Here is a 24619-nt window from a genome sequence, read left to right on the forward strand (position 1 = left end):
ACCATGTATAACATATATATGCATAAAAAATGGTGGAATTACAAATTTAAGTATACTTTTTGAGAATAATATTTATTTTCCTGTATTGTTAGACAGTTACCACCATTTGGAGCTTTCTGTCCACTCAGCCTATCTTACTGTCCCCTTCCAGTTGGTTGCTCTGTACAGGCTGTGATTTCCTGATTTTATCACTGTACTCCGTGGAATGGAATCACAGGGTTTGTACTCTATGTCCCTTCCTTTCTTCAACATGTCTGAAAGATTCACAGCTCACATGGCCACGGGTCTCCATAGGTCACTTCACTCGTGCTCAGTAACACTGGATTTTATGAGAATAATAAAATCTGTTTATCCATTTACAAGATGATGGGAATTTGAATAGTTTTCAGCTTGGGGACATAATATGAAATATGGTGTTATGAAACCCTTGTAAAGTTGTCTTTTGTGAACAGTGTTTTTGGTTCATTTAGCTAATTAATTAGAGATACCATAGTGTGTGTGTGTGTGTTTAACATAGAAGAAACAATTCCATTCTTTTCCTTTGATCATACTGTTTCACATTTGCACATGCAAAGCATCAAAATTACACTCCTCCCACATCCTCATGAACAAGAGTAACTTTTGGTATTTTTGACCTTAGCCAATCTTGTAAAAATAAATTAATACTCCAAGCTTTTAAAGCAAGATTATCCCTATTCAAATCAAATTTCTTACACAAAATATTAACTACTAGAATTTGCTTAGGTAAGCAAGATAAATATACATTGTATACATATATGTGAAATCAAGCATTACTCATATATGCCTCAAATTATAAGAAAGAACAAAAATTTGCACTGATTTTACATTTTTATGAAATTAATATTTACTATTGAAAACATAGTTCTGTACAAAAAGAAAGAAATTGTTGAATCGTTAAAAACATGGATTGCTATCTTGTTTCATTTCTTATTTATTCAATTATTTATAACTGGCTATTGTTTTGAAAATAAGACAATTCATAATTTTATATCACCTTTTTCCCATCATGGTTGATAAGGATAGGGATATTTGGATCTTTAATAGTGAAAATTAAATATGATAATTAAAACCTTTTTAATTTTCTCAGTGGGAAGGTGTTAGAACCAGTTTGTGATGACAACTCATATGTGGTGTCATCCTTAGCAGCTTACTTCCAAACACTTTCAAAAAGCTAGGATAATATCATGAAATTTACTGTGTTTGAAAATGTGATACAACATTAGTATATATGCTTATAGGAAGATCAAAATATCCAGCTTGTGGGCCTCTCTTTGCCCTGTGTCTAAAGTTCATGGTATCTTCAGCAATAGGGACTTACCTTTCACTTCTGGGGACAACCAAGGGAAGAAGCAATCATCTGTAAGACTTTGGTAGTCTCTTTGACAACTCTGACTATTGACTTAATTTTTTTTTTGGCATGGTGCTTGTTGTTGTTAGATGGGCTATGGCTTATGGGAATTTTTCATTTAAAAACATAAATGAGCATACACCAACATCCATGCATTATAGGTATATTTAGGTAGACAGTTAATAGCTGGGTTTCTTACAGCTTTTTCAGACATCTTTAGTGCTGTTTAACCCTCCATCCATTATTCAGTATGAAGCCTTCCCCTCCCTAAGTAGAGCCCCTCCCCATTTCGCCCTCAGATCCTCTCTCTCTTGCCCCCTGCCCCACAATGATTCCAGTTTCCTTTCCTGGTTCCTGTAGTTACTCCAGTCTATGTACTCACATCCAAAGCTTTAGAGCTTGGAGCCTCAGATGAGAGAGCACATACAACATATGTCTTTCTAGGTCTGAGTCATCTCACTCAATATGATCTTTGCTAGTTCCATCCATTTGCCTGCAAATTTCATGACTTTATTGTTTTAACAGCTGAATAGTATTCCAGTTGTGAGTCATGAAACCTCATCTGTTTGGCTGTCTAAACATTACCTGAATACCAATAGGCAGGCTAACATGAATGAGGGAAGGCTCACGAGGCCTCAACCCTACACAAAGTATTAAAATCAACTAAGGGGTGCTGGGAGCTGGAGAAATAGTCTTCCCCAGAGTAGAGCATGCCAATTGGTTATCAAATACCAAATGGTCATCTTTGAAACTGTATATATGCGCAATTAAAAGATTGAGAAGGCTCTTATAAATATATTCATATATATGTATGTATGTATATATATAAACAATGAAAGAAAAAGAGGTTATGAATTTGAAAGAGAGCAAGGGGATTGGTACATAGAAGGGCTACTATGGAGGAAAGGTAAGGTGGAAATGATGTAATTATATAACAACCTCAAAAAATATTTTTAATTATTTTTTAAAAGATCAGAATATAACACAGCAAATGAACTCACAAAATCCTTTCTCAACTTACTGGAGAATTTCAATTAGCTACACAACATATTCATTTACTAAATAAACCAAAATGGAATCTTTTTAAAAACTAAAAAATGATTTAGGCAGGAGTATGCTTTGGCCTAAACTGACCTAGACCTAGTAATTCTGTGTTAGGTTCTCAAGACTGCTAGTATTACAAAGATGGGGTGTGAAGTCTACTTTTGAGCCTGTGATATCTGCAATATCTAGCCAGAAGACATAAAATAAAACAGAAATTACTCAATATCACCACTATGAAACCACCTCTGTCTGATTTTGTCAGCACCAGGAGCAGAATAACTCATAGACGTTAATCATGTTAATTAATGATTAATTAATTAATGCAGTTCAAAGGGAATGAAGCTCCTGTCCACTGAGAAGGTCTTTGAGTTGACGTTGTTACATCTTTCCATGTCAAAATCCGTGTTTTACCCTATGTCAGTGATTGCTCAAGTTCAATGGAATCTAGGTAGACCTGAGACTGATTTGTGAAACAATTATTCTCTCTCATCAGCTTGAATACGTCAACAGACTTCTTGATGCCTGATCATGTAGTTCACACTGACATAATATCCAACAGTTTTACCTTTGAAACATTTATTCCTTGAAGGCCATTTTTCTCCTCAACATCATTAGTTATGCTTACCTACAAAGTCTTATTTTTGCGGCTCTTCCTTCTGTTTTTAGAAAACCCTTTTCAAGGCATCTACATTTGCACCAGCCCATTCCCCCGTCTGGATGCACCCTTTTCCACTGTCACACCCATTCCTGTGATTCGTACTTTCAGTTATCAGTGAAGGTGACACTTGGTGGATACAGTACACTCTCAGGGCATCAGTTTTAGTCAGTCATCAGTCAGTCAGTCATTTTAATTGAAAAAAAAATCCGTTAGAATGCTCAATAATGAAGGCATACAATTTTTACATGTTTCATCCACAGCCCTTACTGGAAGGCCATTTCATATTACCCCCCCCCTCTGAAAACTTTTCTGAGATGTTTACTGTCATCAATTGATGTCATATTTACAATTTTAGTAAATCTAATGTCAGCCTACATCCTGCTATTATATCTCCTGTCAGTCTCACTAAAAAGGTTATGACTTAGCTCTGTAGAGCTAAGAAAAGAGTCTTGTAAAGAAAAAAGAAGGGAGATAAGAAAGGAGGAAGGATAGGAAGGTAATCTAAAGCATGATGGTATTTTGACACAGTCCCTAGATTTTAAAGTTTATGAATATCAATATTACCTCTAAAACTTGAATAAGAATGAGGGAAGGAGGAGACTCTGATATAGTACACCTAACTTTTAGACAAACCAAGTTTTGTCTTGCTAGGAGAAATCCAAAAATCTCAATATAGCAGCTTAGAAAGCAACTCAGTTCCTTTTGAGCAGGTTTACAGGACACATCCCCAGCGGTGGAAGCATCTGCATAGTGTTACATCTGCATATGAACACCAGCTTAGAATAGAAGGAATGACTTAACCTCCAAAGCATCATTTCTTCAGACCTAGCTCCAGAAGAAGGGGGCCTCTCTAACATGCCAGTATTTATTACATGTCAGGAAATGAGAAGGAATGAGCATCTAACTACCCACCCACCAGCTGTGTTGTCAGGTCTTATAAAAATGAAAATCAAAGAGCCCTCTAGATAAAAATCCCATGACCTAGTTTTGGTTCAAATGTTAAGACTTTACTGATACTGAAACAGAAATTTTGTGGTCATGACCTTCTCCCAACCAATAGATTTTCAAGTCACTATTGTCAAGAAATGATGAGATTTGGAGTCTGAATAGCAAGCTAAAACTTCTGTACAGCCAGCCAGAGATCATACATAACCTGACTAGGAGAATTCAAGGGAATGGAGGTATAACACAAGGGTACATTGTCTCTAAAGGCCTAGCCAGTGGTACTCCCTTGACCAGAGAAACCTCATTTTCCATCTTTACTTTTGTGTAGTAAGGCTCCAATTCATCAAACCCATTACTCATCCTCAGCAGAGGCCAGCATCAATGGTGCATGATATACACAATTTATGGGCATACAGTTAAGAGATAAGCAAATAAAAGGAAAGGACAGAAGAAACTGAAGATGCACACAAAAGTGGGGGATGATGTAGATTCCTGTTTGAAGTACTTTCCCTTTTCTGGGTCTGTGTTTTAGATAAATGGTAGACTTAAAAGTTCTAGTCAGGAAAAAGATCTTCTAAAAGGGGAGTTGCATATATTATGAGCCTTTATCTATTCTTTGCCATGTTTCAAACCAAGAATAACGTCTAGTTAATGGAAAGTGCCTGGTTATTTAAATGGCTGACTCTTGCTCTTCCTTAGCTTCTAGAACAAATGCCCTCTGTTTTTCTAAACTAGGGGCATGAGTCTTGAAGTAGAACATGTTCGAGGGTGCACTATTATAGATTCACAGCAGTTTCATTTTTGTAGAAAAAAATTTATTATTTTTAAAACAGATTATTTCTAAACCACAAGTTTGGGTGAAATTGATTTGGAAATGACTTCAAATAAAGATATTTTGATGTAAATATTATGTAAATATTAAATTGAACCATCTTCTTAAGAAAAAAATCCTATGCCGGGCGGTGGTGGCGCACGCCTTTAATCCCAGCACTCGGGAGGCAGAGGCAAGCGGATTTCTGTGAGTTCGAGACCAGCCTGATCTACAAGAGCTAGTTCCAGGACAGGCTCCAAAACCATAGAGAAACCCTCTCTCGAAAAAACCAAAAAAGAAAAAGAAAAAAAAGAAAAAAGAAAAAAGAAAGGAAAAGAAAAAAATCCTAGAAATGATTGAAAATATCTTTATAGAGTTCTTTTGATTTTTTTTTTAAGCAAGAAAATTAGCTTCAACCACAAAGTCACTACATTACGTAGCTCCTTTTGTGCTAGTTTATTGCTCCTGGAGTGTGTGCCTTAGAAGAAAGTTAAAGCTAGCCTGAGCTGATGACAGGAAAACCCACGGAGCAAGCAAAAGCCTTGTTTTCTTTCCAGGCATTGAACTGCTATAGTTCAACAGGGGCAACGGGTATGGATGTGACTTCATCACCCACCGTGTGGGTTGAGTATATTTTCTCACTTAACCACCAACGTTCTTCCGTTAAGCTGTATTTGCTTTTTAAACCTGGACTGTGTTTTCTCTCCATGTGGTTCCTTTCCATTTACTCTTTTCCACATTCTTTACTTCCTGAGAGCCATGGTATTACAGCCTTCAATGAGGACAGTGTCAAAAGCAAAGTCCAGTGTTTGTCAAGTATATTTTGTGCAAGAAAGTTACCTGTCTGTCCATCTCTAGAACTAATTCACCTTACAAAATGATACAGTAAAATGGAACAAAATGGCACATTCGAGAAAGTTCTGAAGTAAAACAATTATCTATCTTCATACATAAAACACCATCTGCCTAACTCACACTCTTCATAGCTGGTGAGAGAGCCAAAGCCGTGCTCAAGACTTCTAGCACTGGCTCCTCCCAATGGGAGTTTCCATCCTGTGCCAAGTGATAATAGGGAATAAGATTGACAATTTGTTTTATTTTCTTGGTAACCAATTGTTAAGAGAGTTGTATGTGACTTGCAGCAGCATCTGTTTGGGTTGAGATTTGCTCTTAAGGATAGATGTCTTCCAAGTGACTCCTTTTCTCCTATAGCCTAACCACCAGAAACATTCCAAAGGACCACTTTTCAATATCTAGACCACCTTTTTATTCCTATCAACTTTACTATTCCAGAGCATCATTTTGGTGTGTGTGTGTGTGTGTGTGTGTGTGTGCGCGCGCGCAAGCATGTGCACACATGGTAGAAGCCAGAGGTTGATGTCTAGTGCCTTACTCAATTATTGTCCATCTTACTTTTTGACAAAGTGTCACCCACTAAACCCTGAGCTCACCAGTGTGGATAGACTGAGTAACCAGAAGACTCCAGGGAATCATCCTCTGTCTGCCTTCTCAGCACTGGGATTATGAACAGGCACCTCCATATTCAGGTTTTCCCTGAGTGCTGGGAATCCAAACTCAAGTCTTCCTGCCCTTGCAGCAAACACTTGACCACAAGCCACCCCTCATGCTTCATTTTCTTTTAAGTCAATAAGCTTTTTGCTTAAAAATAAATCAGTACTGACACACACACACACACAATTTTTTCATTATAAGAAAGGCATCCACAGTTGCATATGCAACCCCTGCCACACACAAGATATGGCTCAGAGCTTACTATAGGCAGAGAGAAAGCCCTGAAATATTTCTTAAATGTCTGACAATACACCCATGCCCTGACTTCTCTAGTCCAGATAGTTCTGGGTATGAATTCTTTCTAAAGGATGACACCTGTAATGAGGCAGGCCTGGCCTGAGCAGGGAAGGGGGGATTCTATGTCTATATTCCTTTCTGCATCACACCATCTATGTGGTGTTGATCTCATTGGAGACTCCATAATACTGGTTATTCACTTGGAACTGACACCACGGTAAGAAATAAGTCACACCCATTGCATTTTGAAGTAACTGACTTTGCAATCTTTTCTGTAGGGTTTCCTTTTTGATTTCATCAGATTCCACTTTCTAGGCTTTATTTGTCCAATCACACTGGCTCTTTTCACCTAAGGTCTGGCATGGGAAAATGGTCCTTTTAGTGCTTTGGTCTAAGAGAAAATCAGAGCACCTTGCTGAAACATGTGTGCACTTCAACATACGTATCAGTGCCTGCAAAAGCATTTTGTCACTCTACGTATACGTTAAGACTAAAATGGCTTAGATTTTTACAGATTCATAAAGATTATTTCTCTGGACATTTTGGATCAAATCTTAAAATATGTACAGTATCAGTTTCCTATAAATGCAGACTTCACTGCAATAGATACTAGATTGCACTCGCTCATTCTGTGATCATGAAAACGTTAACACTCAAGCAATAACAGAAAGCACTCATTTTGCCATTTGTCTGATCATCTGCCTGATAGAACTATGTTTCACACTTGGACAGAAAGTACCCAGAATTTGGGGCCGAATTTACTTTCATAATTACTTCTCCTTTCTGTAGATGAGGTTTCTTGGGTGTCAGACACCAACCTGCTGATGCCACTGATTTTCAGGGGAGGAGGGTGGGGCCTTCCTCAGTGCTCATGACTAAGTCTATCTGTGTGGAAACTGGCTTTTGGTTGCTTTGGAATTCATTGGCTTATGGCTGTTTGTTCCGTATTCTACTTGAAGCCATAATTTCTGCCTGTTCTTGTATCATTATTTATCTTTAGAGTCATAGAGCGTCATGCATAAAGAGAAGTCATTATCTGGAGCATTTCTAAGAATCTTCAAGTGAAGAAAGAGTAACAGTTAAGTAACTCGGGAGATTAGTCACGGTCTGAAGCAGTCACTCTGAACCGTTTTTGTGTGGCTCTTTAAAAAATGTAAAACAACCAAAATTCATTATGTTTTATTCAAATTGAATAATTATGCAAGCTCACTGTAAAGTCAAATCTGAGACAGTGAGATGCTTTCCGGAGTAAAGGCACTTGGTCAAGCCTAGTAACATGCATTCTACCCCCAAGACCCACACAGTGGAAGGAGAGGGCAGATTCTCACAAGGTAGCCTTTGCTTCCTATATGCCTTTCTCCTACCACATACAAAAAAGGCTTAAGTATCTTTTAATGCACAAGTATATAAATTATCACTGTCTTTTCCCTTCCCCAAGAGAGTGCTCATTTTGAAAACTTGGTGTACTTTGCTTCATGTTTGATTATGTTTATGAAGTCATACAAGCATACAGATATAAAATGCTTCAATTCTATAATAGGACCCATTAGAATGTGGGATAATTTCATATTCCTCTATAATCTAATTTCTAATTACCCATTATTATCTTAGACAAGCCATCATAGTAAGCAAATATGCACAGTTTTGCCTCATTGTTTTAAAGAGCTATGCAGTATTTCATTGTATGAATGTTAAAGTAATTCATATAACCATTACCTTGCTGATGAACAATTAGCATTTTCCAATTGTATGTTATTACATTAGCACACTAACACATATATTCACACATGATTCTTATTTTTTTATAGGACAAACATCTACATGTAGAAGTGGCATCCAAAGATAGCATATACCTTCTCTAGTTTTATAACATATTTTTCAGTCACTTTTATGGAAAGGTACTAATGATGTTGTTTTCTCAACACCTTCAATTTTGCTGGATATTGTCAAATATTTTAAATGTTAGTAAGCTAGTATGTAAACAATTCATTTGTTGTTTGAATTTTCATTTATGTGCTACCAGTTATGTCGCATTTCTTATCAAAGTTTCATTCATCACTAGTCAAGAGAGAATGAGTTGCTTTTCATATATTACTTTCAATAATTACTTTTTCCATGAAAACACATCACTAACCTACCTACTAGGACTCTTGACATCGCCTTTCTGTTATATAGTGTAGATGTCACTAGAAATAAACTATAAGAGTTTAACATTAATCATCTAAATTATCACTTTTAACAGTCTAAAAAGATCTGTCAATCATCCACCCCCACTATTACAATCAAACCAGAGAAACATTTGCAATGAAAAGATTCCAATAGGAATATATTATTATTAAGATGTAATAGAGAAGAATGAGAATGGGGAGCCTCTGAATTTTGAGTTGGGAAGGTATCATCTGATAGAGCAGTGGCTCCCATCCTGTGGACCACAAACCCATTGGTGGGTCCAATGACCCTTTTATAAAGATCACCTAAGCCCATTGAAAAATACAGATATTTACATTACAGTTCCTAACAGTAGTAAAATTACAGCTATAAAGTAGCAATGAAATTTTATGGTTTGGGGGTAACCACAACATGAGGAACTACATTAAAAGTTTGGAGCATGAGGAAGTATTGTAGGAGCCTGCTTGTTAGTTCCTGGCTGCCCAGACTCAAAATAACTGCACAGAAATTTTATTAATTAAATCACTGCTCAGCCTATTAGCTCTAGCTATTTTATTGGCTAGCTCTTACATATTAATTTAACCCATTTTGATTAAACTATATATTGCCACATGGCTGTGGCTTACCAGTAAGGTTCCAGCTCTTCTGCCCCTGGTGGCTGCTACATGGCATCTCCTCGGCTCTGCCTTCTTTCTCCCAGCTTCTGTTTAGTTACCCTCCCCAAGGCCCAGCTCTCTGTATTCCGCCTGTGCAGGCCCAAGACAGCTTCTTTATTAACAAATGATATTCACAGCATACAGAGGGGAACCCCACATCAAGGAAGGTTGAGAACCACTGTGGAAGAGGAACATTTACACAGACAATAGCATAAAAAGAAGCAGGTATATTCTTAGAGAGAACATGGGGACTGAGGAAAGAAGATGAAGTCAAAGAATAGATGTGTGTCTAAGAAACAGAGCGTTGAGAAAACTTAGGGTAGTGTGGTATATTGTAGAGGCTGACAAGGAAATAGACATGGAACTTTGTGGGGGGACTGGAAATCATCTATGTGAAATCTGAGAGGTATTCTGAATCTAAGGAGAAGCCATCAGCAACCACACAAGTGGGTCTAGGATTAAGGACTGAAGATGAGGATTTAGGAAACATTAGCATCAAGCTGCCGTTATAAACAGCCCTGCACCTGAGATGATCTAGTCATAAGCAAAGGCAGGGAAGACTGGAATGTGCACATAGGGAACATTAGAGGTAAGCACTAAATGTTCTCTGCAAATACAGTGTGAAACTGACTTCTGCGAATGGCAAGATTGAAAACTAAGTTTCTCTAAAGTTGTAATCTGAATCGTTTTAAGGCACACCACTGCTGAGTTAGTACAAAAGGCAGGAATTTTATATCCAAATGTCTCTAATAACCTCTAAAGCCTGTGGGGAGTTCAGACATTTGTGTGTGAAGGGTAGAGAAAAGCAAGCACAAAACCCTCCATGCAAAGAAACCGTATTTCATGCACTCTGGGAGCAAGTCAACAGAGATACTTGATAAAAGAATAGATACTTGCAGTCATAGAAGAACTTCAGATTGCTTGTCTCAGATGTGGGTGCCTCCAAACAGCCTGTACCCTCTAGGCTTTTCTCATCCCAGCCCAGCCAGCCTGGATGACTTATTTCAATTTACTTCAAAGTATATGTTTCCTTTTACTTATTCAAGAGGCCAAGCTTCAGGAATGTGTATACATCAGTCAAAACTATGACATGTAAAATACAAAAGCCCAATTTGAGGTACGCTGGTTTGCAGAAATGTTGAAAGTTTACAAACGCATGACCTCACAGAAACGAAAGTAAACAGACCTCAACTAATTTTCACCTCATAATTTATCTTACATCATCCAACTGGTTCTTGAAAAACCACTTTGAAGGTTAAGAAATAGTTCAGCACTATACATCACAGAAATTCCATCTCTGTCTTACTTTCAGATCCCTTTAAATGTGCTTTCTTTTGGCAATGACTAAGGAAGAGAAAGACTGACTTTACACAGATATTCTAGCGAACACACACAAGAATTCACCCAAAAATCAGTTCTGTTTTGAAAATTTAAAAAGAAAATGCCAGGGATTTTCCAAGCAAGTAGATGAAAAGGCTTAAAAACACATGGTTACTTGGAAAACAGCCTTTATATACTGAGAAGTTGAGGGTGTTGGTTCATTAGTAAGCAATTTTGGTGAATAATCTACTTCAAAGGTGCCTTAAATATATCATTTATAACAGTAAACCCAATAACATGATTTTCCTTTAAAACATTAGTCACATGGCATAGTCTAGGTGGTTTACTAATACAACGATTTGTAGAAAATTATTTTCAACAACCAGAGAATCCTATTTCAAAGGTTAATTAAAAACTTCAATTATAAGAAAATAAACGTTTTAATTATTTTTAAAAACTGCAAATAAAATCATTTTTTCCATATCAGATAAATAAATAAATAAATAGCCTAAATAAACTGTGAGCTAAAAAGCATCATGACAAATTCCCTCATCGAAACTTACAAAGTCCATATTGAAAGCAGTTAATCAACTCAGGATTGGTAAAAATGGCAAAGTTTGCATTTTTCTTAAATGACGATATGAAAACTTGGAAGGGGAAACAAGTGCAGTATATTTATTCAACAGAAGAAACAGCCAGTGTTTTCTCCCTGTCCATTATGTGGTTAACTCGTCACTCACTGTGGGCTAAATAAACAGCTAAGATTTTTTTTTTTTTAAAAAAAAATATACTCATCAAGAAACAAAAACAATGATGGCAGTGATAGGATTCCCAGAGAACAGGGATAAGATGGAGACCAGAGACCCAAGCAAAGCCCAGAAGCATGGAAATGAGGTGGAGGGGAATGGAAACAATGAACGTTAAGGTCATTTCAATAAGCTGCACCCTTCCAAAAAAGAGAGTGAAATCATTGCTAATCCGGTTCTGACTAGAGTCTTACCTGAGCAGGGGACACACATAATCCATAAAGCAAATGGGAGCAGAAGGGTCCTCAGCTTCCACCTCCAACGGCAGCACCTTATCCCCTGTGTATCAACCATCCTGCAAGTAAGGACAAAAGTCACAGTCAGGGCAGATACCCTTCAGTTACCAGCAGGCAGAACTTTTTAGTCTTGTTTTCTAATCAGGAACTTAATATATAAGAGATAGAACCCAGAGCCCCAGGAATGGGAAGCAAATTGTTCTTGGCCATGTCCTCCGAAGAGACTTGAATGACAGTGAAGACCAAATCATCCCCTTCAAGCAAAAGAGAAAGACATCCAGGGGCAGGGGAGTTAGTAAAGTGCTTCCTAGGCAAGCCTAGAGAACTGAGTTCAGATCTCCACCACTCATTTAAAAAAAAAAAAAAAGAGTCAACCAGTGCCTGTAACTTCAGTGCTGAAGACATAGAGACAGAAGGACATTGACCTGAAGGACTGGCCCACTGAGGGAGCTTCAAGGTCAGTTACAGATCCAAAAAAAATTAAGGTGAATAGTGAGGAAGGACACAGGATGCTGACCTCTGGCTTCCCCAGGCATCTGCACACACATGTATGAATAAGTACACACATACCCTTATGCACACATACATACATAGTAAGTTCATCCATTTTATCTGTTACTTGTACACTTGTCCAGGTCCAAATTTGAATTCTCTATTTAACAAAACCTGTATCTTCTGTCTCCTGTCTGTCTCTTGCATGAGTCAGAATCTGAAGCTGTCTAAAAACTATCCTATGAATCTGTATTTCCTGTCCCCGTGTCTGTCTGTATCTGTCTATGTGCGTGTCTCTCTCTCTCTCTCTCTCTCTCTCTCTCTCTCTCTCTCTCTCTCTCTCTCTCTCTCTGTTGTGCCTGTGTTTTTGATGTTTCCAAGTATGATTGGTGTCTGTCCCTACTGATCATCATAGGAAGCATCATACAGGGAAGGAATGGGATACTTTACATAAATCTTAAACACAGTTTTAAAATGAATTAAGTCATAGGCTCCAACTGACCAAGACAACAAAAACCATTATCAACTAATATCCATACATAGTGGCTTTTAACTTTTATGCTAGATTTAGGATGCTTCTTTCAAGTTCTGGAATTTGTGGATTTCAGCAAATGATGTACATACATTGTTCTGGGCTTGGGCCTGGAGGAACATAATTTAAGATTTTAGCTATGCATTAGCTTAGGTTGTGAAAGCTAATTACAAGGGAAATCCAAGACAAGTAAGGTTAGTTTTACATTGTTCTCTTAAAGGCAGGTTAAATAAACAGGGCAAGTATACAGTAGGACAGCAGTCCTAAGTCTTGAGTGACCTCAAGGTATATAATTAACTCTGGTCCAGCATAAGTTCCTGTTTCTTAGAATGTAAGGGATATTTTCAGAAAAGAATGTCACCACACACTCCTTACAAGAATATATATGGAAGGCAATTTCATGAAGATGTGCAAATATTCAAATTATTCCAAAAGTAAGGCAGAATTCTTTAAGAAAATAAAACTATTTCAGCTTTGACCTCTGCAACAGCAGCAGATATGTATGTACATCTTATAGATAATTATATTATTCTTCCTGTATTGTTTTAGATCTTTTGTGGGGGGGTTGTTATTTTAGATCTTAAGAATATGTTTTCATATGAGAACTTCTCTTGTCAAAGGGTAATATTAAAAATAAAATTAAATTTCTCTTCTTTCCCTAAAATGAAACACTGAAGTATTAACTTTCCAGGAAAAAATTAACCCATTATATGTAACAATATCTTTCAGTGTTTTCAAATGGTTAGTAATCATCAAAGTATTTCAGAAACTACTAAGTAATGTTAGATGCAAGTGAAAACACTCCATCTTTGTGTATCAGTGTTTTCATTCTCTATTTTAAATGACACTGATTTACTGTGTGTTTGTGTATACCTGTACACATGTGCAAGTAGACATCAGAGGGCAACTTCTGGGAGCTAGTTTTACCTTCCATCATGTGGGTTCCAGGGATCAAACACTGGGGTCATGAGACGTAGAGTCAAAGGCCTTTACCTGGTTGGTAACCCATCTTGATAGATCATCAGTGTCAGTCATAGCTAAATTGAAAGATGTATTTACTAAAGAAAGGTTCCATGCTATCCCAGCTCACAACAGATTCCACCGAGTCAGCATCATTAAAAGAGGAAAGCTGTGGAGGCTGCAGTAAGAATAAAAGCCGTTTGTTCAAGGGTCCATAGAAGAACTGATACTGAGAGAGGCAACAACAGGCAGGCAAGCATAGAAGCAATGGGAATAAATCACTAAGGCTTCAAATACCCAAAGAGACACCAAAGTTGCAATTACTACCAGAGACTAATTTTACTTCTAGAAGGACAAGATACTTTTCAAAACCCTAAAATCTGCTTTTGTGGGTCAAGTGTGTAACACTGAATGAGAAGTCAAGGAAACACCCAGGTGAGAGACATACATGAAAGGATTCCCATACTTGCCTTAAGAATACGTGTTGAAGCATTTTTTTTTGTAAGTTGTATGAAAGGAAACATGGGTTACAGTAAAAGTGGCCTGGGTTTGCTATCTAAGACCTGTGCAATCCCAAAATTTTATGTGACCTCTTCTTGTATCTGTGTGTCACTTGTAAAGAACAGCAGGGCACCTGGCCCATAGACCCACTGATGAATATCTTCAAATTAAGATTTTGTCTTCAAAAGTCAGTACCTGATATCTCCCAAGCATTCCATAAATAACAGCTGTTATTATAATTACTGCCGAGCCAGGCATGCTAATGCGAGTGTTTATTCTACCCAGTGGATAAGAAAAGGAAGAAACTCAAACAATAGCAAATAATAGGCCTCATTTTTCTATGGCAACATCCATTAAGGGACCCTAGAGCCACCTCAAGGATCACCTGAATATACTTATTCATGCTGGCTATGAAAGAAAACATTTTACGTAGTGCCTGAAGTTCACATTACAATCTTGTACTTACTCCACATTCTACAAGTTCCAGCTACAGGTAGCTAGCTGTACATTTGGAATTTCTAAACTAAGACAAGAGTAAGACCTGAAGAGGAATTTTTTTTTGGAAGGCAAAACATGTTTTCAGATATTGTCATCCAATATATTTGAAGGTAAAAGTTGTTACCGATTAAGAGGAACAGGTTTGAGTCAGTAAAAACACTAATCCTAATTGCTATGGACTCTGGATTGGCAAGGGCTTATTAAGATTCCTCTGTTGACTGTTCGATTTGGGGGTTGATCACTTTGTAGGGGGGGATACTTAAAACGATGAGCCTTGTCACTCTTCTGTAAATGAACTACTACAGCCTAGAAAGAACTGTTACCTATAGCTCAGTCAGCAGGGGCTTCCACAAACTATGTAGTCTGTCACAGAAAGGGCACTTATGTGGAAGAACGGGCCTGTTTCCTATTGAAGTTACAAGAATGAGGTGTTTCTTTTGATCCTACTGCACGTACTGGCTTTGTGGGAGCCTAGGCAGTTTGGATGCTCTCCTTACTAGACCTGGATGGAGGTGGGTGGTCTTTCGACTTCCCACAGGGCAGGGAACCCTGATTGCTCTTTGGGCTGATTGGGGAAGGGGGAGGGAAATGGGAGGTGGTGGCGGGGAAGAGACAGAAATCTTTAATAAACAAACAAACAAACTGGGGGGAAAAAGCAGTTTAGAGAACCAGAAGTTCAAAAGATGATGTTCAGCTTATGAATTTCACAGAAGAAACTGAGGTTCAACAAAATGAAAAAGAACAAACAGAGCTGACTACCACCAGCCTTTCTAAGAGTTATGTCACCCTTTTAGCTTCTTACTCTATGTGTCATTGAGAGATTCTCCTCCATCAATATATGAGCAATGTTCCCTCTCTTAAATTCATATATTCTTTCAAACAGAAACACTGTTCATTTTCCACGCAAATTCTCCTTTATTATAAAGGGCTCTCACATTTAGGGACTCTACGTCCTTTATGAATTTAAGGGAGGGAACATTGCTCATGTATTGATGGAGGAGAATCTCTCTATGACACATAGAGTAAGAAGCTGAAAGGGTGAAGAACTCTTGGAAAGGCTGGTCGTCAGCTCTGTTTGTTCCTTTTCATTTTGTTGAACCTCAGTTTCTTCTGTGAAATTCATAAAGGGACTCTGATCCTTGAACTGTTTTTTACCAAAGCTGTCTGCAATCCTATCAAGCAATAGCTGCAAATGAAGACCAGGGCTTGACACATTCCAGGACTCCCTCACTTTAGACACAAAAGGAGCCAGGACAGAGTAAACACTTGTAACATAACATAAACCATGTGACAAGCCAACTTTCATCTACTTTACTGTTTACTGAAGAACAGAAACAAATAAATTTAGAACAGGGGAAGGAAAGCACTATGGCTCTTCTCAGGGGATCACTTAGCAAAGATACATCCCTGAAATTTAAACAACTTTCTCAGAAGAATGGAAAATCCCAAGCAGGGTTACTAAGGTTCTAAACAGGAACTTCAACTTGGTAGAGGCTTCATTGCGGTCTAAGAATTTGACCAAGAACAGAAACTTTTTTTTCAAGATTTACTTTTATTTTTATGTGTTTCTGTCTTTGTGTGTATATGCCAGGTCCATATGGGCACCCATGGAGGTCAGAAGAGGGTGTGTGTTGGATGCCCTGGAACTAGGTGGTTGTGAGCCATGTGATATGGATGATGAGATTGGACTCTGGTTCTCTGGAAGAGCAGTAAGTGCTCTTAACCATGGAGTCATCTCTCTAGGCCCCAAGAAACGTGTGTTAAAGGAACATAGAGTCATAGCCTTGTATAATTTGAAGAGAATCCTTTTCATTCGGTAAATAAACTTATTATCCCTCAGGTAAGAAAATTAGAGATTAAACTATTTGCCCAGCTTTCAGAATCAGTAGTAAGATCCAAACCCTTTGTGTCATCTGGCTTCCACTTCTCCTGATGAGGACCAGTTTACCTCTGCTGCAATCCTACACCAAAACAATAGGCTACAAAATACAATACACTTGAGCCCCATTTCCAAAAGTTTTGGAGAACAAAAACATTTCAAAGGAATAATTTCAGTAGATGCATAAGCACTAGCAGGCATGACTTTAAACTGGGCAAAAGATTTTCAAAATCTACCATTTACTGCTACTTTCAGTGTTTCACTCAAAGACAATTTCAAGTGAAGCGAGTGAAGACATTTTGAAATCAATAGAGAAATTGTCAGGATATTAGTTCTACTAATATCAATAGTCAGAATTAAATTCCTTGGCCATATTCCTACTATGTGTCTATGACACATCTTTTCATAAAAAGGTTTGGAAGTGGCAGAGAACACCTTGAGATCTAGCAGGATAAAATGAACAGTGATTTAGCATATTTGAGCCTGCTCATAACAGCGTTTCTTCTTTCAGTAAAAGGTCATATTCCCGAGACTAAGACAAAAAAGAGTGTGCTATTCTATTACTGAACTCAGACCCTTTCATTAGCTTGGCTTCCCCCTCTACAAAAATCTCACTTACTCTTCAGGTCTTCACAAAGCTTGTCTCATTTGAACAAGGATATGCATGACTGATTCATAGCATAAAGCCAACGTGAGAACTTAGACAAATATATCCTACACACACGCGCACACACAGAGGTACACAGAGGTGCAAACACATGAGTGCATGCACAAATAGGCACTAGATAAACTGGGAGAAAGAGAGAGAGAGTGAGGGAGAGCTGTAATTTATCAACATCCTATTTTTTATTCTGCTCTATAGCTGTGTAAAATGTTCTTAATGAAAACTTAACCAAAGGATACATGTGATATTGTCGTATTAAATTGTTTACAACTGTAGCAGTATCTGTATTTATCTTAAAATTTTTCATAAAAAGTAAACCTCTAAGCCTTGATACAGGCTAAGTTTCAGAAGATTCTAGAAAGACAGACTTGGGGGGGGGGGTCCAAATGGAAGGATCAAACAAATAAGGCTAGCATTTAGAATATATGAATATTGGGAAAGGATATTCAGTTGTTCTTTGCATTTTTAGAGATTTGCTTTATATTTTGTATGTGTGTATGTATGTGTTTATGTGTGTAAGCACCTGTGTGTAGATGCCTTTGGAGGCCAGAAGAGGGTGCTGGATGCCTAGAGCTGCAATTATAGGTGATTTTTGAGTTGCCCATCTAACTGAGGACTAGGAACTGAACTCCTGACCTCTCAAGAGCATTAAGGTCCCTCAGGGCTGGGCCATCTCTCCAGCCTATTTTGTATTTTCTGTTTGAAACTTCTTGCAGGCTTACAATTATTTTTTAAAAATTAAATTACTTCCATTATCCACTGGGGCGCAAGTCCGCGCCGTGACCCCTGCTGGTGAGTGGCATTGCTTTGATCTCTGTCAGTTGACAGAAGTGTCTCTCTTGGATTTCCTTTATTTGGATTGGCAGGACTAAGTCATATACATACTTTTCAATTACAGTATAAATATTTTTCTTTCTGATTGTGTTTTTTAACCAATTTTATCACAAACATGTAAGCTTTCATTATATCTGCCATCTTTTAAATAATCTAGAAAGACATTCCTAAGAATTCCCCTCTGAGTAAAAGGGAGGTAAGATGATTCCAGGTAGCCCTACTCATTAACTTGGAATTCTTAGTTTGAGTTCATGCATTATCATTATCATTAAACATTATCATTTCCACCAAGCAATATGCCTCTTGATGTCAACTAGCATGGATGAGGTAATGATGTCATCCAACTAGGAATAAACATGGAAATATACGTCTGGTCACAAACACTACACACACTTTCTATTTAGTCTAAGTACTAGATAGTCTCTAGAAACTTCTACTCCTTTCATCAGAAATGTAAATTCTATATGACATGTGGACAGTTAGAAGCATGACAGTGTCTGAAGACATTATCATTAGTTTATTTTCTAATATATAAATGAGATTTCTCTCAAATCATTATTTCCAGAAATTCGAGTGACACTTCAGTCAGACAGTAACAACCCTGAACTTCTAATATTTCCCATAAGCAAACAGACAATAGCCTCATTCACCATTCACATTGGACAGGCACAATGACATGTAACTTATATAAGCCATAAATGGAACAGTAGTTTCATGCACTGTGAAACCAACAAAAGCCAGCCTTGCAAAATCTACTTAATTTTTCGGAGCATGCAAGACATGCAGTTGTTGCAACTCCTAAATATATTCATAAAGTCAATAATTTCAAAATCTGAGTGTAGCAATATATAAATTTGTTCTCCACAAGGAAGATGTGACCAAGACATTCAAGAAGCCTGTGTATTTTTACTTACTGCAATTAAAATTTGAAAATATAGTTTAATTTACCATTTCAATATTTTCAACAAAATAATAGGAATATTTACCTTGGGCAGATTGGCTCTATCTCCATGTTTCCTAACTTGCCCATCAGCCAAAACGGGTTAAAACATCACAAACCATTGCCAAGAAAATATGCATAATGCTCTTGAAAGACACAGAAAAAAATTCCATCAAAAGAATTTGGTAAAGAAATTTAAATCAAACTTAAAAGCCTTAGATGGCTGCTTATTCATGATTCTACCCTGAGAAGTCATAAATTTAATCACACCAAATTCAAATGGATTAAATAATTTAATTGCATTATCGAGAAAAATTCACATTACCTGTTGATGAGTTTCACAACTTTTAGGTAATCGCATTCGCGTGCAGTAGCGCACGTGTGTGTGTGTGTGTGTGTGTGTGTGTGTGTGTGTGTGAGAGAGAGAGAGAGAGAGAAAGAGAGAGAGAGAAAGTGAGAGAACGTGTGTGAACACACACGCATGCGCGTGCATGCCTTACGTGGCCGTGTGTGTGTGTGTGTGTGTGTGTGTGTGTGTGTGTGTGTGTTGCTTTTAATTCCATGAACTCTAGATATCCAGGGAGGCAGTTGATATCCAGGGAGGCTGACAGAAACTGCCTAAATATCTCCTGTGAAGAACTGGGGTATGTTTTCAGGAAAACTGAAGTTGGAAATGAACTTAACAGTCGTTTCAAACCTGTTGCCTGCGTAGGGGAACGAGTCTTATGGTAGATGGCTGGCTGTATCCCAAAAGAAATGCTTACAAGGTATCCATTTGCCTATTCCATTGCCATAAGCAACTCTGTAAAACTCACAGGTGTGGCATTTCTTCACATGGAGTTTTAGCAAAAATGAGTGATATTTATTACAGGGCTCAGTGCCAAGATCAGAGCTGCAGCGTGGAGGGTGAAGCTGGCGTGCTCTGTTGCATCGCCCACCTTTTAATGTGTTTGGGGTTGCCGAGCGAGACAGAGCAACGAAGGGGGCAAAAAGACCCAAGACCCTGGCTGGGTGCTAACTTGGAAAAGGAAATATAAGAGGAAATAAGGAAGGATGGAGTAGTGGAACGAGGGAAGTATCAATTTCTGTAACTCCTGAACAAGTTAGTGGAAGTTGGTAAAAAGTCTGTCAGGTGTCTGCCCAAAAATAAATAAAACGGCAGAGGGTAAAATTACACACCATGAGAAAAAAAAATATAACCGCTAAGTTGGCCGCAAAGATAAGTGTGGCCCTTGTGAGAACCATTGTCCAGTTTGGAAGGCCAGGCAGTGCGCATGGCCGCTCTTTCCTCGGGTGCCTCGGAGCACTTCACAGCTTGGGTGGCAATTCCATCCAAGCAAAACCTTGTGTAGCTTTTCCAGACTATCTCCCGCTCTCCCCCATGCCTCCTACTTGTAATTTTACAGGAAGCCCCTATCACGTCCCTTAATTGCTTTTTTTTTTTAAATCTACGTAGTACTTTGAGACAACTTTTCTGAGATTTCCAAAGAAAAAGATCCAGGGCTGGAGAGGTCGCAATGAGGAAAAAGTCATTTAAATATCTTAGAGATCTAAGAAGGACTTCTACATGCAAAGGGGACAGCGCAAAGCCAACATCTGCCCCGCTCAGCAGTACCTTCCCAGGCCCCAGGTGTTGATCCAGGGAGCGCTGGCTCCGTGGAGCCAGGGCTGTGCAAGCAGCGGCACCGTCGGTTAGTTCTTGTTTAATTTGAATCAAAACCACGTTCTCCCCACACTTGAAGCCCTGCCCTTCTGCTGCTGCTTTACAAGGCCTCCAAGTGAAGAGTGAAGTTTACCTCTCTTTAGGGGAGAAAGGGAGAAACCAAGCAAGCCGCACGCACACGCCCCGGCTGCATTTGCTAATACCCAGTCCCCGGTGCCTGGAGAAACACCCTGAAGCTTCAGTTCCCGCAGTTGGTACCTTTCAAGGAACCGCTGAGCTGAGGGGGAGAAGGGGGGCATAGACGGAGGTGCGAAGGGGTCCGAGCTGGGAGGCGACTTACATGCTGGCATTACTGCGCGGAGGTCCCCAGAGGCTACACGCTCATCCTTCTCCTTCACCTCTCTGCTCTCTACTGCCTGCGAGCTCCACCGAAGTGGGGACCGGGACGGCCGGGACCGCGCCCCGCAGGACCCTTCGTCACGCCCTTTCTGGAGAGTTCATAGGGTTTCCCGGCAGCTGCTCCTCGCCTGCGCGCGGGGCGGCGCAAGGTGGACCCCGGGCGCGCGCGGCGGAGTTCAAGAGCGCGGGTCCCGCGCGTAGGGGCGCGGCCGACGGCGGCAGGTTCCGCCCGGCGCAGAACTTTCCCAATACTTGGGGCCAAGGGCTCCGGGGAGTCGAGCCGGGTGGACCGCGGTTCAAGCCCGCCGGGCTGGAACGGTGAGACTCGCAGAGTCCAGAGCCTGTGGCGAGGCTCTGGTCAGCCTCGGTTTACCCCGGGGCTCAGGTGCGGCTCCGCGCAACCTCTCCGCGGTGGCCCTGGCTCTAGGCGGTCCGGAGGCAGAGGACAGTCCAGAAAGCTCACTTGCCCCACCCAGGGCCGGCCACCCGAGGGCAGAGGGAAAGGGAGAAGTCGCCACGCGGGGCGGGACCGGCGCGGGCGGCGGGGTTGGGAGACTGGCACAAGGCCAGCCTCAGCTCCGTGGAGGGGACCCAGATGACCCCGAGGTCACCAGCCTGCTGAAAGCGCTGAACCCCTATGAGCCTGGGTGAAGAAGAGGAGCTCGGATTATGGGAGCACAAGCGGGTTTCTGCTCTGCTTGCAGCCAAGCACCCAGGCCGCCCCTTACTTTTCTCTTCTTAGCTCTCCCCTTCCCCCTTCCGTGTCCCTAACCTTAAAAGAAAGAAAAAGGAAAAAAGAAAAAAAAAAAAAAGAAAAAGAAAAAAGAAGAAAGAAAAGTAAAGAAAAGAGGGGGGATGGGGCAGAGGAGGGTTTGGTATGCTTGGGGCAATTTGCTTGCTTTTTTTTTAAAAAAAAAAAAACTTTTCTTTTTGAGCAGGATTAATTTGCCAATGCAAATCCTGCTACTCACTAGGTAATGTCAAGTCGGAAGACCAGAGGATCCCTTCACACTGTGCATCGCCAGAGTAAATTCACTGAATGCCAGAGATGGCCTTTCCAGACTTGGATACACATTCAGAGGCGACTAGTCCTGCTTGCATTGTGTGGGAACACATACAAATGTCATAAAAGCAGAGTAACCTTCATTGGTTAGCGGTAGAGAAGGGTAGGTAGGGGAAAAAGAGGTAAAACAGGATTTGAGGACAGACAGTTACAGGCAAAGAAAGAGGAAGCTGGAAGGCCGCCAGCAAGCCAGACTACTTCTGGGCCAGTGTGTGTTCTTGTGATTTTTATCAGTATTTATTTTAATGAAAAAAAAAGCGGTAGAATTAATAGAGACTTGAACTGCTCCATTTAAGAAAATCGGAGACCCTTTTGGAAAGGCAGGCGGGGCAATGAGACCCAGGGAGGCAAAGTCGGCACAAACTGTTTAGAAAAGACCCAGACTTTGAGAGTCAGGCGCACAGACTCTCAGTTCAAATCTGCTTCTGTGTCACCAGATCTGTCCGAAGGATATATTTAATGTTCCACCCAGAACTTTTCAAAACAGTTTTTAGGGTCTAGAATCTGGGTGCAGCTTAGCTCCGTGTCTACCACAGATTGTAATCAAAACAGGAATTAAAGCTGCATTATCTTCTGAAAGCTTCACAGGGAAAGAAGGGGGCCACCGAGAAGCGCTTCCATGGAGGTGTTCCATCATAGAATTCCATTTGCTTACTCTTTGACAATGCTTATTCTCTTCCCTTCTTTTTTTCTCCTTCTCGTTCCTATTGACCCTAGTCCTTTTTACATTGCTAGATTCATGGCTTTTTTGTTTGGTTCTGTGACCCTTTTAGTTTAGCCCCAGGGAGTCACCACAAAAAGCTGTGTCTCCCCACTCCTTTAACTGACCAGTATCAAATCAGCAATTAGAGGCAGTGTTTCTGGAGTTAGTTCGTGGTAGTGCATCCTGAGTCCTCCTCCAACCATGTATGTCTGTTGATGGGAGCCCAACCTTCCAGACAGGATATGCGGATTTATGCAATAGTGTCGTTATTGCTACGGAGGTAGCAACACTCTGATGGGAGTTGTGGCACTTGTGAGGTTGAGACAAGAGGATGGAATGAGTTTGAGGCCGGCCTCAGATCCTCCGTGTGGGTAGAAGAAGGAATTCCTACTGACTGAAATGTTGTTCCCTTTGATTGACAGCTCCCCATTTCACTGATCCCTAATCTTTGACAACCGTCATCCTACTCTATTTCTTTGAGTGTCAATGTTATGTTCTCCATGTAATTAAACCGCATGCCATTCGTCTTTGTCCTTCAAAAGATAAATGGATTATTGGCTTAGTTAGGGTTTCTATTGCTATAAAGAGACACCATGACCATGGAAACTCATAAAAGAAATCATTTAATTGGGGCTTATTTACACATTCAGAAGTTTAGTCCATCATCATTAGGGCAGGAAACATGGTAGCATGCAGGCAAACATGGTGCTGGAGAATGAGCTAAGAGTTCTATATCCTGATCCACAGGCAGCAGGAAGAGAGAAAAAGACACTGGCCCTGGCTTGATGCTCTGAAAATCCAAACGTCACCTCTGTGACACACTTTCCCCAACAAGGCTACCCCTACTCCCAGCAAAGCTAGACCTCTCAATAGCAACTCTCCCCATGTGACATATGGGGGCCATTTTCATTCACACCACAACAATAAGGAAAATGTAACACACACCCATATGCACACATACGTTCACATATACACACGTATACCACAATAGGTAAAATAAGGAAAATCTTCCATTTTGAAAACAGATGAATCTAGACGATGCCATGCAAAGAAAACTGATTTAAATGTTAATCTCATCCTCAAGGCACACCCAAAATAATATCTGACCAAATATCTAAGCACCTGACCAAATCAAGCTAACAGGTAAAATTAATCACCACATTAAATAAAACCAGGTGAAATGATTCGAGGAAATAGATAAGTGGCTATTGTGTGATCTACATGATTCATGCCTTAAGTTTCTACAGAAAAAAAATGTGAGTCATGGTTAAAATATTCCAGTGTGCCTTTCCTGGCCATTGGCCAGTATGTTAGGATTATCTGTATATTTTGAAATCCTTTCTCACCAAAAGAATTTGTTCTTTATTGTTGGAAGAGCCTGTGAGGGAACCAGTGTGTGGTGCAAAGTACAATCTTAAAGCAGTAGGCCTGAGTTAAAACTCAACTGGACAGTTTGCCATCACCGTGAACGTCTGCGGTTTATCCTGATTTAGAAAATACGGGTAACTAGTGAGCATGCTTCAGTCAGATTCAATAAGCTAAGGACACAGAACACTCAGGGATTTCCCGGAATTTGGTGATATCACTTGCGCTGCCTGCTCCACATATCATATCATCCTCAAACTGAAAGTGCCAGGAGCACACTCCTCTGCCTTCAGGAATCTTCTG

At 39.8% G+C, this 24619-nt stretch overlaps 1 protein-coding gene across 3 annotated transcripts in view; it reads right to left on the reverse strand.

Annotated features, from left to right (window-relative positions):
• Adgrg6 (adhesion G protein-coupled receptor G6) overlaps positions 1 to 21638 on the reverse strand; it is a 135819-nt gene extending 114181 nt beyond the window's left edge. For all 3 annotated transcript variants that reach the window (XM_050122232.1, XM_050122231.1, XM_050122233.1), the window contains exons 1-2: positions 21127 to 21638; positions 11782 to 11882 (exon numbers count right to left, since the gene is read on the reverse strand). In XM_050122232.1, the coding sequence (XP_049978189.1) occupies positions 11782 to 11882; positions 21127 to 21128 (103 nt within the window). In that variant the 5' untranslated portion in view covers positions 21129 to 21638. The remainder of the gene's footprint in view (positions 1 to 11781; positions 11883 to 21126) is intronic.
• Positions 21639 to 24619: the final 2981 nt, after the last annotated feature.

Source organism: Alexandromys fortis, unplaced genomic scaffold (assembly GCF_014885135.2).
Source record: "Alexandromys fortis isolate MF-2015 unplaced genomic scaffold, M_Fortis_MF-2015_v1.1 scaffold_215, whole genome shotgun sequence".
Classification (NCBI taxonomy): domain Eukaryota; kingdom Metazoa; phylum Chordata; class Mammalia; order Rodentia; family Cricetidae; genus Alexandromys; species Alexandromys fortis.